Raw genomic sequence first — 13,358 nt, 5'->3', positions numbered from 1 at the left:
GTTGCTGTACAGTTTGTTTTATAACCGCTTTTGGAAGCCTTTACCCTTGATGACATTGACGGCACTGGAGATTTGGGGTACCAGTGCCGGTGATTATAAAGACGACGGTTGTTGGTCAGTGAAAATGGAGTTCTTAGAGGCAAATGTGGAGGTGACTGAGGTTCGTGAATCGTTAATGCTGATGTGTCCGGACATTGTTGAGACGGGCAGCGTTTCGGTTATGGAGAGAACCAATATCCTGTTGGTGCGCTTGGGGGCCTGCCCGGAGGAGGCGGGTGAGAGCTGTTTGGAGGCATTATCGATGCACCCAGAGTTTCGAGCTGCTTGTGCGGACGTGTGTAGCAGCATTGGGCCAATACCGAATTCAAACGAGAGCCGGTGGTGGTATGGCCTGGAGGAGTATCTGAGGGTGAGACCCTCTTAGTGGACGCCGCGAAATACCACCAGGGAGGGGAGTTGACTGCTGAAGACACCTCGGTGAGGCAGAGGTTGCGGCGACTGGCCCCTACAGAGTGGCAGACGTAGGCAGCGTGTGTGGATTATATTGGGCCATAGAGGCGATGGCCTATCTGAGTAGTACGAAGAGGTTTACGGTGCTGGATCTGAGGAGTGGATGTTGCCAGATCCCGATGAGTGAGGCCGCCAAGGAGAAGACGGCGGTTCAAAGTTTCCTAGGAGTCTTTCCGGTCCGAAAAGATACCACAGGGTATCTCCGGAGCCCTTGCAACCTCCCTGCAGGGCATGTGGAAGACCATGGGGTGTGGAGGCGTTTGGAATTTTGACGTATGTGGATGATCTCCTGTTATTTGGATTTGCCTCAGGAGAATATGAAGTGAGGTCGTTGCAGGAGCGGCTGAGAACTACAGAGTTAAAGTGTTTTCTGGACACGTGCCAGAGTTGTCTCTACGGAATCAAGTTTGAAATGAAGACTGAGAGACCGGAGAGAGTGATCTGGAACCATTTGAAAGACTTACAAGTTGGAGAGAACGAAGAAAGTTGTTTGACTAAGGGCCACAGCAAACTGAGAGCCTGGAGAAGGGAGTTTGCGGAGGTGAAGAAATTGCGGACAAATCTCGGAAGGGGGAAGCGGTAGCTTGAAGGGAACCTGAAGATGACCATCGACAGTTCAAATGAAGTGCAAAACCTGAAGGTTGATCTGGAAGAAGTCATGAGGAGAAAAAAAGCTGGAGAGAAGTGTAGTGAATACTGAACTGGAGGGTGACCAATCTTTAACTGCTGCTTTTCAGGTCGGGGTGGAAGAAGCTGTTGGAGTAACTGCATTCCAGATTGAGATGGTCGGGATGCAGGAGTCAGAACTGCTGAGCCAGGGGCCAGAGAAGATGATAATCTCAATTGCAGGAGGCTGAAGAGACTGCAGGAGCAGTGCAGGCCACGTGTTTCCGTTTGGAGAAGATCAAACAGCAGCTACCGATCGAAGAAATGAGGAAGAATACGGATTCAAAGGCTGATGTGCTGGATGTGTGGTACATGCTGCCTTTTGCTGACTTTCCCTCGATTGAGGAAGAGACCTTTGGCCCTTCTTCCACTGAGTCAGGTGTAGTGGGGAGGGTTAGCTGTGTGCAGTGTGGGGTATGAGTGAGAGATTGAAAGAGGAGTTGGTAGTGGACCCAAGGTATCCCCAGCTGTGTCCTAGCCTAAGGGTTTAGGTGAGGGGGGTACGGAGGTCTCAGAAGGGTTAGGGAACGCCCAGATAGTTGGCCTATATAGTGCCTAAGGAACAGGGCGTGAGGTTTACTGTGTGGGGAGGAGATGTCACTGCTTGTGCTTGGGTTACGGTGTGTTGGCAGGAAAGGTGACGAGTTATCTAATAGTCATGAGGACATGACTTTTATTTGGTGGGGGGAGAGTGTAACGGGGTTTTTTTTCTTTTTCTTTGTTACTGTGTATGTAATCAAAATGGCGTCTTTGTTTTGTTACAAGTAGGAATGCTGGCGCCTGTATTAATAGTAGGAATGCTAGGTTCTTTGTTATGATAAGTGCTGGAAGCTTGTTTGGGACTGTAAACTGATTGTTGGCGGGGCTTTTGGGGAGTCGGCGTGATGGAGTGAGAGAGAGAGGACGGGGTGCTGGAAGCTGGGCGACGGTACGGACCCCGAGCGGGGGTCCCCGGCCCAAGGTTTTCGGTGAGGAGAGGAGACGGAGACAGAGGAGTGTGGAGCGTCTGGTCGACCACCGTGGGGGTCCCAGGAGGCGGGTCGAGGAGTTCGGAGGGGATCGAATACCAGAAGACTTCAGTAATTGAGCTCCAACGATTGTGCACGAAGTGGTTTGGACTTTGATAAGTTTGGCGCCTTTTCTTTTTTTTCTCTTATTCATATATACTGTATCGTTAGTAATCGCTTAGTTATAGTAATCTGTATAAATTGTACTCATTTAATCGCATGAGGTGTACTGTCTGTTTTTGGGCGAGGCGGGGACATCACACAGCATCCACACCAGCTGATTACCCAGTTTGGCGGGGCCGAAGGCTGCTCCCCCTAGACTAGAACGAGTTTGAGCGATGCCTGAGGCGACCCAGGGGTTACACTTGTGTTATACCTGTAGATAAGATCTTCCTCCCAGCATCGGAAACCAAAAACTGGTGGGTGTAGGCTTACGATAAGACAGAGGGGCAACTTTATCCCCCACACAGAAGATTATGTGTGCATGCAACAAGTTGTCAGAGGAGGTGGCTGAGGCCGGTACAATAATAAAACTGAATTATTATTTGTAAAAATATACAGATGGAAAAGGTTTAAAAGGATACAGGCCAAACACAGGCAAATGGGACTTAGCTCTTTGATCAGAATGGATGAGATGGGCCGAAGGGCCTGGATCGGCATTGTAAGACTATGACTCCAAGCCTTGCTAACAAGTCAACTTTCCCATTCTAGACATGGATCTTGTACACCTTCACTAAACTGCCTCTTGCGCATTAACATCTGCCCTTAAATAAGCAGACCAGGGGCAGCAGAGCAGCTTGCATAATGGTTTACGTTACGTCACCGGCGATTGGGGTTCAATTCTCATCACTGCCTTTATGGGGTCTTGTACATCCTCTCCCGGCGACCACACGGGTTTCCGACCGCATACATCACAAAGACATACAGGCTAGCAAGTTATGGGCCTGCTACATTGGAGGGATGGCAACACTTGCAGGCTGCCCCCAGTACATCCATGGACTGTGCTGGTTGTTGATGCAAATGACACATTTCTCTATGTTTTGATGTACATTTGATAAATAAAACCATTCTCTTATCTGTCCTCAAATAGCCATGCTCTCGTCTCACTTCTACCATCAGGAAGGAGGTACCAGAGCCTTAGGCCCCAGACCACCAGGTTCAGGAACAGTTATTACCCTTGAACCAATGTGGATAATTTCACTCACCTCAACCCTAAACTGATTTCACAGACACACTTTCAAGACTCAAATTCATTAACTCAGTACTTTTAAATTTTAATTTGCACCCTTTGTCTTATTTTTCACATTAGATATTTGTCAGTCATGAATTCTATTCTATTTCTTCATTTTCCTGTAAAAGCCTGCAGGAAAATGAATCTCAGGGTAGTATATGGTGACCACTTTGTGACATCAGGCTCTTGAACTAGTGGGGATAACTTCACTCACCCACTGAAACGTTCCACAACCAATGAACACAGCTTCAAGGACTCTTCACCTCAAGCTCTTGATATTTATTGCTTAGTTATTTATTATTAGTTCTTTTCTTTTGGTATTTGCAAGGTTTGTTGTCTTCTGCTGACTGGTTGAAAGCCCAGTTGCTGCAGTCTTTCACTGACTTTATTATGGTTATTATAATATAATGGATTTATTGATTATGCCCACAAGAAAATTGTTCTCAGTATCGTACATGTTCTTTGGTAATTCATTTATGTTGAACTTCGTTAGGTGCACCTGCTCATTAATGCAAATATCTAATCAGCCAATCATGTGGCAGCAGTTGGCCTAACCAAACATCAGAACGGGGAAGAAATGTGATCAAAGTGACTCTGACCACAGAACGATTGCTGGTATCAAGGTGGTTTGAATATCTCACACACAACAGTCCGAAGAGTTTACAGAGAACAGTGCGGGGAAAAAAAATGGAGAGCGGCAGTTCTGTGGGCGAAAACGGCTTGTTAATGAGAGAGGTCAGAAGAGTCTGATTCAAGTCTGGTTCAAGCTGACAAGAAGGAGACAGCAGCTCAATAATCACACGTTACCACAGTGGTGTGCAAAAGAGCATGGTGAACCTTGAAGCGGATGGGCTATGACAGTGGAAGACCACACGGGTTCCACTGTGGCCACACTGAAAATAAATTCACTGCATCATTACTGTACACAGAGCTCTAGATGTGGTCCCGACAACAGCTCAGAACTGCAGCGTGACCTTTTACATACAGCACAAATCCCCTCACAATGAGGAACATTCTGTTCAATTTCCTAATAACACTCTGTTCATTCAGAAACCCTTTGTAATATGACATGACTCAGATCTCGCTGCGTCTCAGTTCTTTAATCCCTCACTTAGATAGTCATCTTTGCTTATTTTTCCCTTGCAAAATTCGACCACTTTATACTTTCTCTACATCGTACTTCACTTGACAGTATTTACCCACTCACTTAACCTATCTATATCCTCCCCTCCCCCTCGTCACCTCCTTATCACTATTTTACTTCCCTACTTATCTTTGTGATAGGCACCAGCTGAGCAACTGGTACACATCACAAGTCCTGCTCGTGCGACCACTGACCTATCCTGAACTAACTGGAACAGTATTCCATTCTGAATATTGTTTTCAGTTCTAGTTACCCTGCTGTAGGAATCTGGTGGCAGGATGGAGATACGTCTCTACTGAAGGAGGTGTAAGGTGCCCCTTACCTCCACTAGCCTGCAATCACCCTTGGGAATTCCACACCGCCCTCAAATTTACCTGGTCCATTTCCAACACCTCCCTCCCCTTTTTCGACCTCATTGTCTCTATCTCTGGAGACAGCTTATCCACGGACTCTCACAGCTATCTGGACTATACCTTGTCCCACCCTGTTACTTGTAAAAACACCACCCCCCTTCTCTCAAGTCCTCTGTCTCCGCCGCATCTGCTCATTTTTTCAAAGAAAGGGGCTTCCCTTCCTCCACCATCAACACTTCCCTCAAACATCTCTTCCATTTCACACATGACTGCTCTTACCCCATTCTTCTGCCACTCAGCCAGGGATAGGATTCCCCACGTCCTCACCTACCACCCCACCAGCCTCTGTCCGGCACATGATTCTCTGAAACTTCCACCATCTCCAACGGGATCTCACCACCAAGCACAACTTTCCCTCCCCTCTCCCACTTTCTGCTTTCCACAGGGATCGCTCCCTACGTGAATCCCTTGTCCATTCGTCCCTCCCCACTGGTGCTTATCCTTGTAAGGGGAACAAGTGCCATACCTGCCCCTACACCTCCTCCCTCACTACCATTCAGGGTCCTTCCAGGTGAGGCGACACTTCACCTGTGAGTCTGTTAGAGTCATCTACTGCGTTCAATGCTCCTGGCGTGGCCTCCTGTATATCGGTGAGACCCGACATAGATTGGGAGACCACTTCACTGAAAGCAGGATCTCCCAGTGGCCACCCATTTTAATTCCACGTCCCATTCCTATTCCTGTCGTGATGAGGCCACACTCAGGTTGGAGGAACAATATCTTATATTCCGTTTGGTTAGCCTTCAAGCTAATGGTATGAACGATTTCTCAAACTTCCAGTAATGCCCCCACACCATCCCCCCCAACTTCACCATTCCCCAACCCTTTTTCCCCTCTCTCATCTTCTCCTTGCCCACCCATCGCCTCCCTCTGGTGCTCCTCCCCCCTTTTCTTTCTTCCTCCCACGGCCTTGTCTCTTTCGCCAATCAACTTTCCAGCTCTATACTTCATCCTTCTCTCTCCAGGTTTCACCTATCACCTTGTGTTTCTCTCTCTTCTCTCCCCTCCCTCCATCTTTTAAATCTACTCCTCAGCTTTTTTTTCCTCCAGTGCTGCTGAAGGGCTTCGGCCCAAAACGTCAACTGTTTATTCTTTTCCTAGATGCGGTCAGGCCTGCTGAGTTCCCTCCCCCCCCCCACCACCCCCACCAATTAGGGTCACGTGAATCCACGGGAGCAGGTGGTGGATGGTCATGTGAGCCGCTGGTGCGGATCACAAGTCCTGGTTATGTGACCACTGACACCAGGCAGACAATCTCTGAAGAGTATTGATAATGGCTGGGGTCACCCGTCTTGTAAAGACACTGCAACAGAAGAAGGCAGACCACTACAGTAGAAAATATTGCCAAGAACAATCACGGTCACGGAAAGACCATGGTCACCCACGTCATACGACCTGGCACATAGTAATGGTGATGCTGCTGGTAGAAAGATGCCTTTTAAGATAGAATACGTGCAGAAAAGATTCACAAAGATTTTGCCTGGACTCGCAGGGCTGAGTTATAGAGGGACGTCAGGGTTTATCCCTCACAGGGTAGGAGACTGATGGGCGATTTTACAGAGGTGTACAAAATCATGAGGGGGTAACCGTGCTGCCTTTCCCCCCCAGGGTTGGGAATCAAGACCTTGAGGACACAGGTTTAAGGTAAGGGACTGAATAGGAGGGTGTTCAGTAAATGGAACAAGCTTCACTCACATCAACACAGAACTGATTCCACAACCTATGACTCACTTCCAAGGTCTTTACCACTGTTATTTGTTTATTATTATTTTATGTGCTGTATTTGCACACTTGGTTTTTTGCACATTGGTTGTTTGTCAGTCTTTGTGTGATTCTGTTGTATTTATTTGTTCTACTGTGAATGCCTGTAACAAAATAATCTCAGGGTAGCGTGTGCGGACATACATGCACTTTACTTTTGAGCTTAAGATGATCCACAGGTATTTGGACCTGTGATGGTCTTGGAAGTTCTGGAGTTTGTGAAAAAGCCAACATCAGGGCACCCAAGGTGGCAGACACCATTTTTTTTGGCAGTGGGCAAACTACCACCATAACCATGGCTCTGGCTTTTGCATCCCCTGCTAATAAAGAAGGTTCCCAAATCCCAGGAACTCATCAATCTGGGAATTCTCTACCTGCCCCATTAGATCCATCTGAATCCTAACCAAGTTTCCCCATCACAAAACCCAGCCTAATCTATACTTTTCACCGCCTCGGGTGACGGAGGTGGCTCTCAGCTCTGCGCCGGTATTCACAAAGTCTTCCCATCCCTCCACCCCCATCTCCTGTCCACCATGTGACTTTTGGCACGTTTCTTCCCCCCCCCCCCCCCCCCACACAGCAACAGTCAGACAAGATCAGCGTGCCCCTCGCTAATGTTCGCCGAGGAGTATGGCAACTCCTCTACCCGTACCAGCACACCTCAATGCATCATGGATGCCAACCTCTGCCAATACTTCTCGCTGCCTTATTAAAACAGTCAGCCACCCTGGACCCTCCCCACACACACACTGCTCAGAGGACACAAAAATCTACCACCAGGCTCGAGGACAACTTCTGTCCCGCTGTTACAAGACGATTGAACAGCCCCCTAGCACGATAACATGTTCTCTTGATCCCAATCTTCATCGCAGTGGCCTGTGACCCTATGAACTTTATTCTGTGTTGGTCCGGATCTGTTCTGGAACCATCACGCAAGTGCAATTGCAAAGAAAGGGTGGCAGTGCCTCTACTTCCTTGGGAGTCTGCAGAGATTCAGCGTGACATCTAAAATCACAACAGATGTGCAAGGGAGAGTTTATTGACAGGTTGCACTACAACATTATTTATGGAAACACTAACGCTCTTGAATGGAAAATCCTACCAGTACATCACGGGTAAAACCCTCCCAACCACTGAGCACATCTACATGAAACACTGTCGTAGGAGAGCAACATCCGTCAGAGATCTCCACCACTCAGGCCACGCTCTTTCCTCATGGCTGCCAGCAGCTAGAAGGTCCAAGAACCTCAGGACTCACACCACCAGGTTCAAGAACAGTCACTACCCCTCAACCACCAAGCTCCTGAACAAAAGGGGATAACTACACTCACTTGCCCACCCATTCAAATGCCCCCACAACCACTGAGAAGGGTCTCAGCCCGAAACATTGACTGTTTATTCATTTCCATCGACGCTGCCTGACCTGCTGAGATCCTCCAGCATTTTGTGTGTGTTGCTTTGTTGGATTTCCAGCTTCTGCAGATTCTCTCATGTTTGTGTCACTTTAAGAACTATCTCACGTTCTCGTTATTTACTGCTATTTATTTATGTTTACATTTGCACAGTTTGTTGTCTTCTGCGCTCCGGTTGATCTTTCATTGATCCTGTTACAGTTACTATTCTATCGATTTGCTGAGTATCCCCACAGGAAAATGAATCTCAGGGTTGTATGTGGTGACGTGTAGTTTGATAATAAAATTTACTTTGAACATCAACTGTTTATTTCCCTCCATAGATGCTGACTGACCAGCCGAAATCCTCCAGTATTCTGTGTCTGTGTGATGCTCTGTTATTGATTTTCCACTGTACTACCTCGATCTACAGATGTGGTGGAATTATCTGTAGTAAGAGAAAGATTTTCACTACACCTACAATTTATCACCCAAGTTGTTCTACAGTCAAGCCTACTACCCCTTCAGAGGCAAGAGATTCTGCAGATGCTGGAAATCTTGAGCAACATACACAAAGCGCTGGACAAACTCAGGTTTATTCCTCTCCATGGATGCTGCCCGGCCCGCTGAGTTCCTTCAGCATTCTGGAGGAGCTGGTCAGGGCTACCCAGATTCTGGTTTAATATCACTGACAAATGTCATGAAATTCGTTGTCTTTGCGGCAGCAGTACAATGTTAATAAATGATAGAGAAAAAACTGTGAATTAAAGTGTGTGTGTGTGTGTATAAATAAAATAGTTAAATTAAATAGTGCAAAAATAGTAATAAAAAAGTGGGAAGACAAAAATTCAGAAATCTGATGGCAGAGGGGAAGACAAGAAGTGAAAATCTTTAAGTAGGGTCTGGGCTGAAACATCAACAGCTTACTCTTTTCCATGTGCTGCCTGGCCTGCTGAGTTCCTCCAGGTAGGGGTAGGGATGTGTGTGTGTGTGTGTGTGTGTGTGTCTGTGTGTGTGTCTGTGTGTGTGTCTGTGTGTGTGTGTGTCTGTGTGTGTGTGTGTGTGTGTCTGTGTCTGTGTGTGTGTGTCTGTGTGTGTGTGTCTGTGTGTGTGTGTCTGTGTGTGTGTCTGTGTGTGTGTGTCTGTGTGTGTGTGTCTGTGTGTGTGTGTCTGTGTGTGTGTGTGTGTGTCTGTGTGTGTGTCTGTGTGTGTGTCTGTGTGTGTGTCTGTGTGTGTGTGTGTCTGTGTGTGTGTCTGTGTGTGTGTCTGTGTGTGTGTCTGTGTGTGTGTGTCTGTGTGTGTGTCTGTGTGTGTGTCTGTGTGTGTGTCTGTGTGTGTGTGTCTGTGTGTGTGTCTGTGTCTGTGTGTGTGTCTGTGTGTCTGTGTGTGTGTGTCTGTGTGTGTGTGTCTGTGTGTGTGTGTCTGTGTGTGTGTGTCTGTGTGTGTGTGTCTGTGTGTGTGTGTCTGTGGGGAAGAAGTTGTTAATGAATTGTTGAGTGTGTGTCTTCAGGCTTCTGGACGTCCTCCTTGATGGTAGCAACGAGAAGAGGGCATGACCTGTGTGTTGGGGGTCCTTAATGATGGACGCTCCTTTTTGAGGCATGGCTCCCGGAAGATGTCCGGGATACTGGAGGCTAGTACCCATGATGGAGCTGACTGTTTACAACTCTCTGCCAGCGTACTTTGACACTGTGCATCCCTCTCCCCAGACACTGCCTGACCTGCCGAGTTCCTTCAGCGTGTTGCGTGTCGCTCTCGCATCGACCAGCATCCCCGCGGCCATGTACTAGCCACGCCAGTCAACAACTCCTGCCGTCGACTGTACTCGTTGCAAGCACAGCAGGAATAGATCACAGCCACTTGGACGCTCCTTTGCCCCCACAAGCTTTCCCCAGAGATCTCGCCCCGATGACTCCCAGTCCCCCTCTCCGAGGCCTTATGCATGGTTCCTTTGTGAGGGTTAATCCCACGCTCTCTCCTCGGGAAACTCCTATTAAAGCTGCTCCCACCCCCTTCCCTTTCAAGAAACGCGTCACAACTACCAGCAGTACACGGACAAAAAACATGCAAAAATGCTCTTCCTTCCCCCCCCCCCCTCCCCTCTGCATATGTTGTCAATTGTCTTAAAGCTGCGTCGGTTTACTGAATAGTCCACCCCCCCCAATAAAAAATACCCTTGCACTGCAAGAAAATTCTGCCGGTTTAATCTACAAACGCCCGTCAGGATTCCAGAACATTGGCAAATAATTTTTCTCTCTCCAATAGACACACACTCACGAAAAAGTCACATACACAGGGGAAGGAAGCAGGCAAAACAATAGGTTAGGTTGTTTTCCCTTTAGGGGGGAGAGGCTCACACTCCAGAAGGTAGAGCCGGCTGACTCACAAGTATTTTACCGACTCAGATTACAATGGCATCGGGGAGTGTTCAGGGAACCAAGGAGAAAATGTAACAGGCTCTCAACACCCCATCCCAACTTAATGGATGCCAGTCCGAATAGCTCTGTGGTTTTGTGGGGGGTGGGTTGAGAGAAAGGACACCTCCCCCTTTACCCCTCTGCTCCCCTATCCTCTACCCCCTCAAACTTTCCCCAGGCCCCTGCTCCCCAGCACACCCTGCCCAACGCCACACTAGTCGGATTTCAACCCAAACTCTCGCCATTTCAGAATCCGATTTAAAACGACGTTAAACCTGTTGTTTTGCGGCAGCAAGTACATTTCAACACACAACAGTAACAAAAACGATAAATTACTATATATAGTTAACATTTTTAAAAATGTTTTTAAAAAATCCTCCCCTAAACACCAGCAGCTTCCCGTTTCCCAAATCCCCTTCATCAAATAACTTCTCACTCCCCCCTCCCTCTCTCTCTCTCTTGTTTTGCCTCCCCATCTTCTCCAGCACAGACCCAGTGGGCAAAAGACCACCCAGACCCCAGCGCTGGCTGCCGGTCCCCCCCCCCCCAGTGCCCCTGAACTTGTTCCCAGTCCAATCCGCTCCTCCTCAGGAAGGCAGATGGTGTCTGCCTCTGACCAGAGCAGAAACACCTTCTCCACACCTCAACCACCTTTTGCCCCCACCTCGCGTCTTTGTCCCCCCCTTGTCTCCCGCTTCTCCAACCTCTCCAAAGACCCCTGTCCCCCTCTTCCCAGCTTCTCAAGAAATTAACCCACCTCCTTCTGTCCGGACAGTCCTCACCCAATCTCTTCCTCTGATCCATCTACAACCCCCTCAGCCTCGACAATCCCGTCGCCTCTGAAGCTTCCCCGTAAACTCCCAAATCCAAATGCGCTCCACAATCTGCTGATCCCGTTGCCTCTCTACAATTCGGAACCTCCTAAACCCGACAATCCCTTCCCCTATTCTGCCCTCTAAACTGACAACCCCTTCCCCTCTCTACACTGACAATCCCTTCCCCTCTCTACTCCCTCTACACTGACAACCCCTTCCCCTCACTGTACCCTCAGCTCGACTCTACACTGACAATCGCTCCCTTCTCTATTCTCTCGCTGTACCCTCTTTTTCTCTCCTCTCCAACCCCTTTTCTACACTCTTGTCTCTGTGCTTTCCTCTTCTCTTGTGCCTTCTCCCCGCTCTAATCCACTCTCTACTCCCCTCCTAACTCTTGTACACCCCCCACCCCCACCGCTCCCTACCCTCCTTCGCCAGTACCCTTGCACTCCAACCCAGCCCTCTCCCGACGCGAACCGGTCCGGCCGGAGTTACGCCGCGGATCCCGGGACCCGGGTGGGGGGAGATTTTTCCTCGGATACCTTCCAACGCCATCGCGGCGGGCAGCAAGCAGCACAGCAGCCAGGGACCCATCGCGGCCGGTGTGCCGCTCCCGAAGTCAGCGCATAGCAAACAAAAATCCGGCGTAAACCTCTCCCGCCCGCTCTCACTCCGCACAAACTTTCCTCCCGTCCGCACAAAACTTCGCCAGCGTCTGCGACTGAAAGTGGCTCCCAGGCGCCCGGGGACCCGCCTCCTTCCCCGGATCCGCCCCTTCATCCTCCCATTGGCTGTCTCCTCGAGCCCCAGGGAGCGTTCCGCTACCTCGTTGGCTTATCGCCCTGTCAATCCACGCCGATTGATAGCCCCCAAGATATTTAACCCTGTGAAAACTTGTCAACTTTTCCTCGCAAGAAAATGTGAACTAAGGCGAGCTTTTGCAATCATTGATGAGATCTCCATGTTGGCAATCTATCACATTCGCAGAACTGACCTTTCTTTAGTCAGGAAAATTTGCTTTTTTTGCAATTACGGAATGTCCACTTTTGTCTAATTTTCCAATCAACTTTTTTTTTGTGTGTTCGTGTCCGGCAGATTTACGGGAGAGTGAAAAGCTGATGCATTGCAGATCGGTCTCTCTCTGGAAAAATTCCAATTTTAATTGTCGGCAGGTCTCGTTAAATTTGTTCCTCAATTCCTTCCGCGCACCTAATGCGCGTTTTTGTTCTTTTTGCACATGGCGAATCCGCCTCAAGTCTGCACACAAAAAGGATCTTTTTCCAGCGTTCACACCTCTAGCTGCAAGCGCCGGGTTCTCGCCTCGGCTGTAATACCAGCCCGTCCGCGCGGTGCCAGCGCCCCCTGGCGGCACGGAGACGGACTCGGCCAGTAAGATCCCGAAGCAGGGTCTCGGCCGGAAACGTCGCCGGTTTTCTCCGTCCCGTAGACGCTGCCTGACCTGCTGAGCTCCCCCAGTATTTTCTGTGTGTTTCTTTGGACTTCCAGCATCTGGAGATCTTCTCGTGTTGACATTCCCTGCTCCTACAGCTCTGGCCGTGTGTGGGGGTGGGGGACCTTTAACAATGAACACTACCTTTTTGAGGCATCTCTCCTCGAAGATGTCCTGGATACGACGGAAGTTAGTGCCCATGATGGAGCTGACAGAGTTTACAACTCTCTGCAGCTGATGTCGATCCTGTGCCGTAGCCACCCCCCCCCCCCATACCAGAAGGTGATAAGGTTAGAATGATCTCCACAGTACATCTGTAGAAATTTGCCAGTGTCTTTGATGACATACCGAATTTCCTCAAACTCCAAATGAAATATAGCCCCTGTTGTGCCTTCTTTGTAGCTGCATCGGTATCTTGAGTCCAGGTTAGATCCTCAGAGATGTTGACACCCAGAAACTTGAAACTGCTCACTCTTTCCACTTCTGATCCCTCTATGAGGACTGGGGTGTGTTCCCTCACCTTACCCTTTCTGAAGTCCACATTCAGTTCCTC

At 48.9% G+C, this 13,358-nt stretch overlaps 1 protein-coding gene across 1 annotated transcript in view; it reads right to left on the bottom strand.

The window, feature by feature from the left end:
* LOC140729237 (ephrin type-B receptor 3-like) overlaps positions 1-12,104 on the bottom strand; it is an 80,104-nt gene extending 68,000 nt beyond the window's left edge. The window contains exon 1 of the mRNA XM_073048787.1: positions 11,898-12,104. Within this exon, the coding sequence (XP_072904888.1) occupies positions 11,898-11,949 (52 nt within the window). The 5' untranslated portion in view covers positions 11,950-12,104. The remainder of the gene's footprint in view (positions 1-11,897) is intronic.
* Positions 12,105-13,358: the final 1,254 nt, after the last annotated feature.

This window comes from Hemitrygon akajei, chromosome 6 (assembly GCF_048418815.1).
Source record: "Hemitrygon akajei chromosome 6, sHemAka1.3, whole genome shotgun sequence".
Classification (NCBI taxonomy): Eukaryota; Metazoa; Chordata; class Chondrichthyes; order Myliobatiformes; family Dasyatidae; genus Hemitrygon; species Hemitrygon akajei.
Note: the sequence above shows the minus strand (reverse complement) of the source record. Positions and strands in the feature narration are given on the sequence as shown.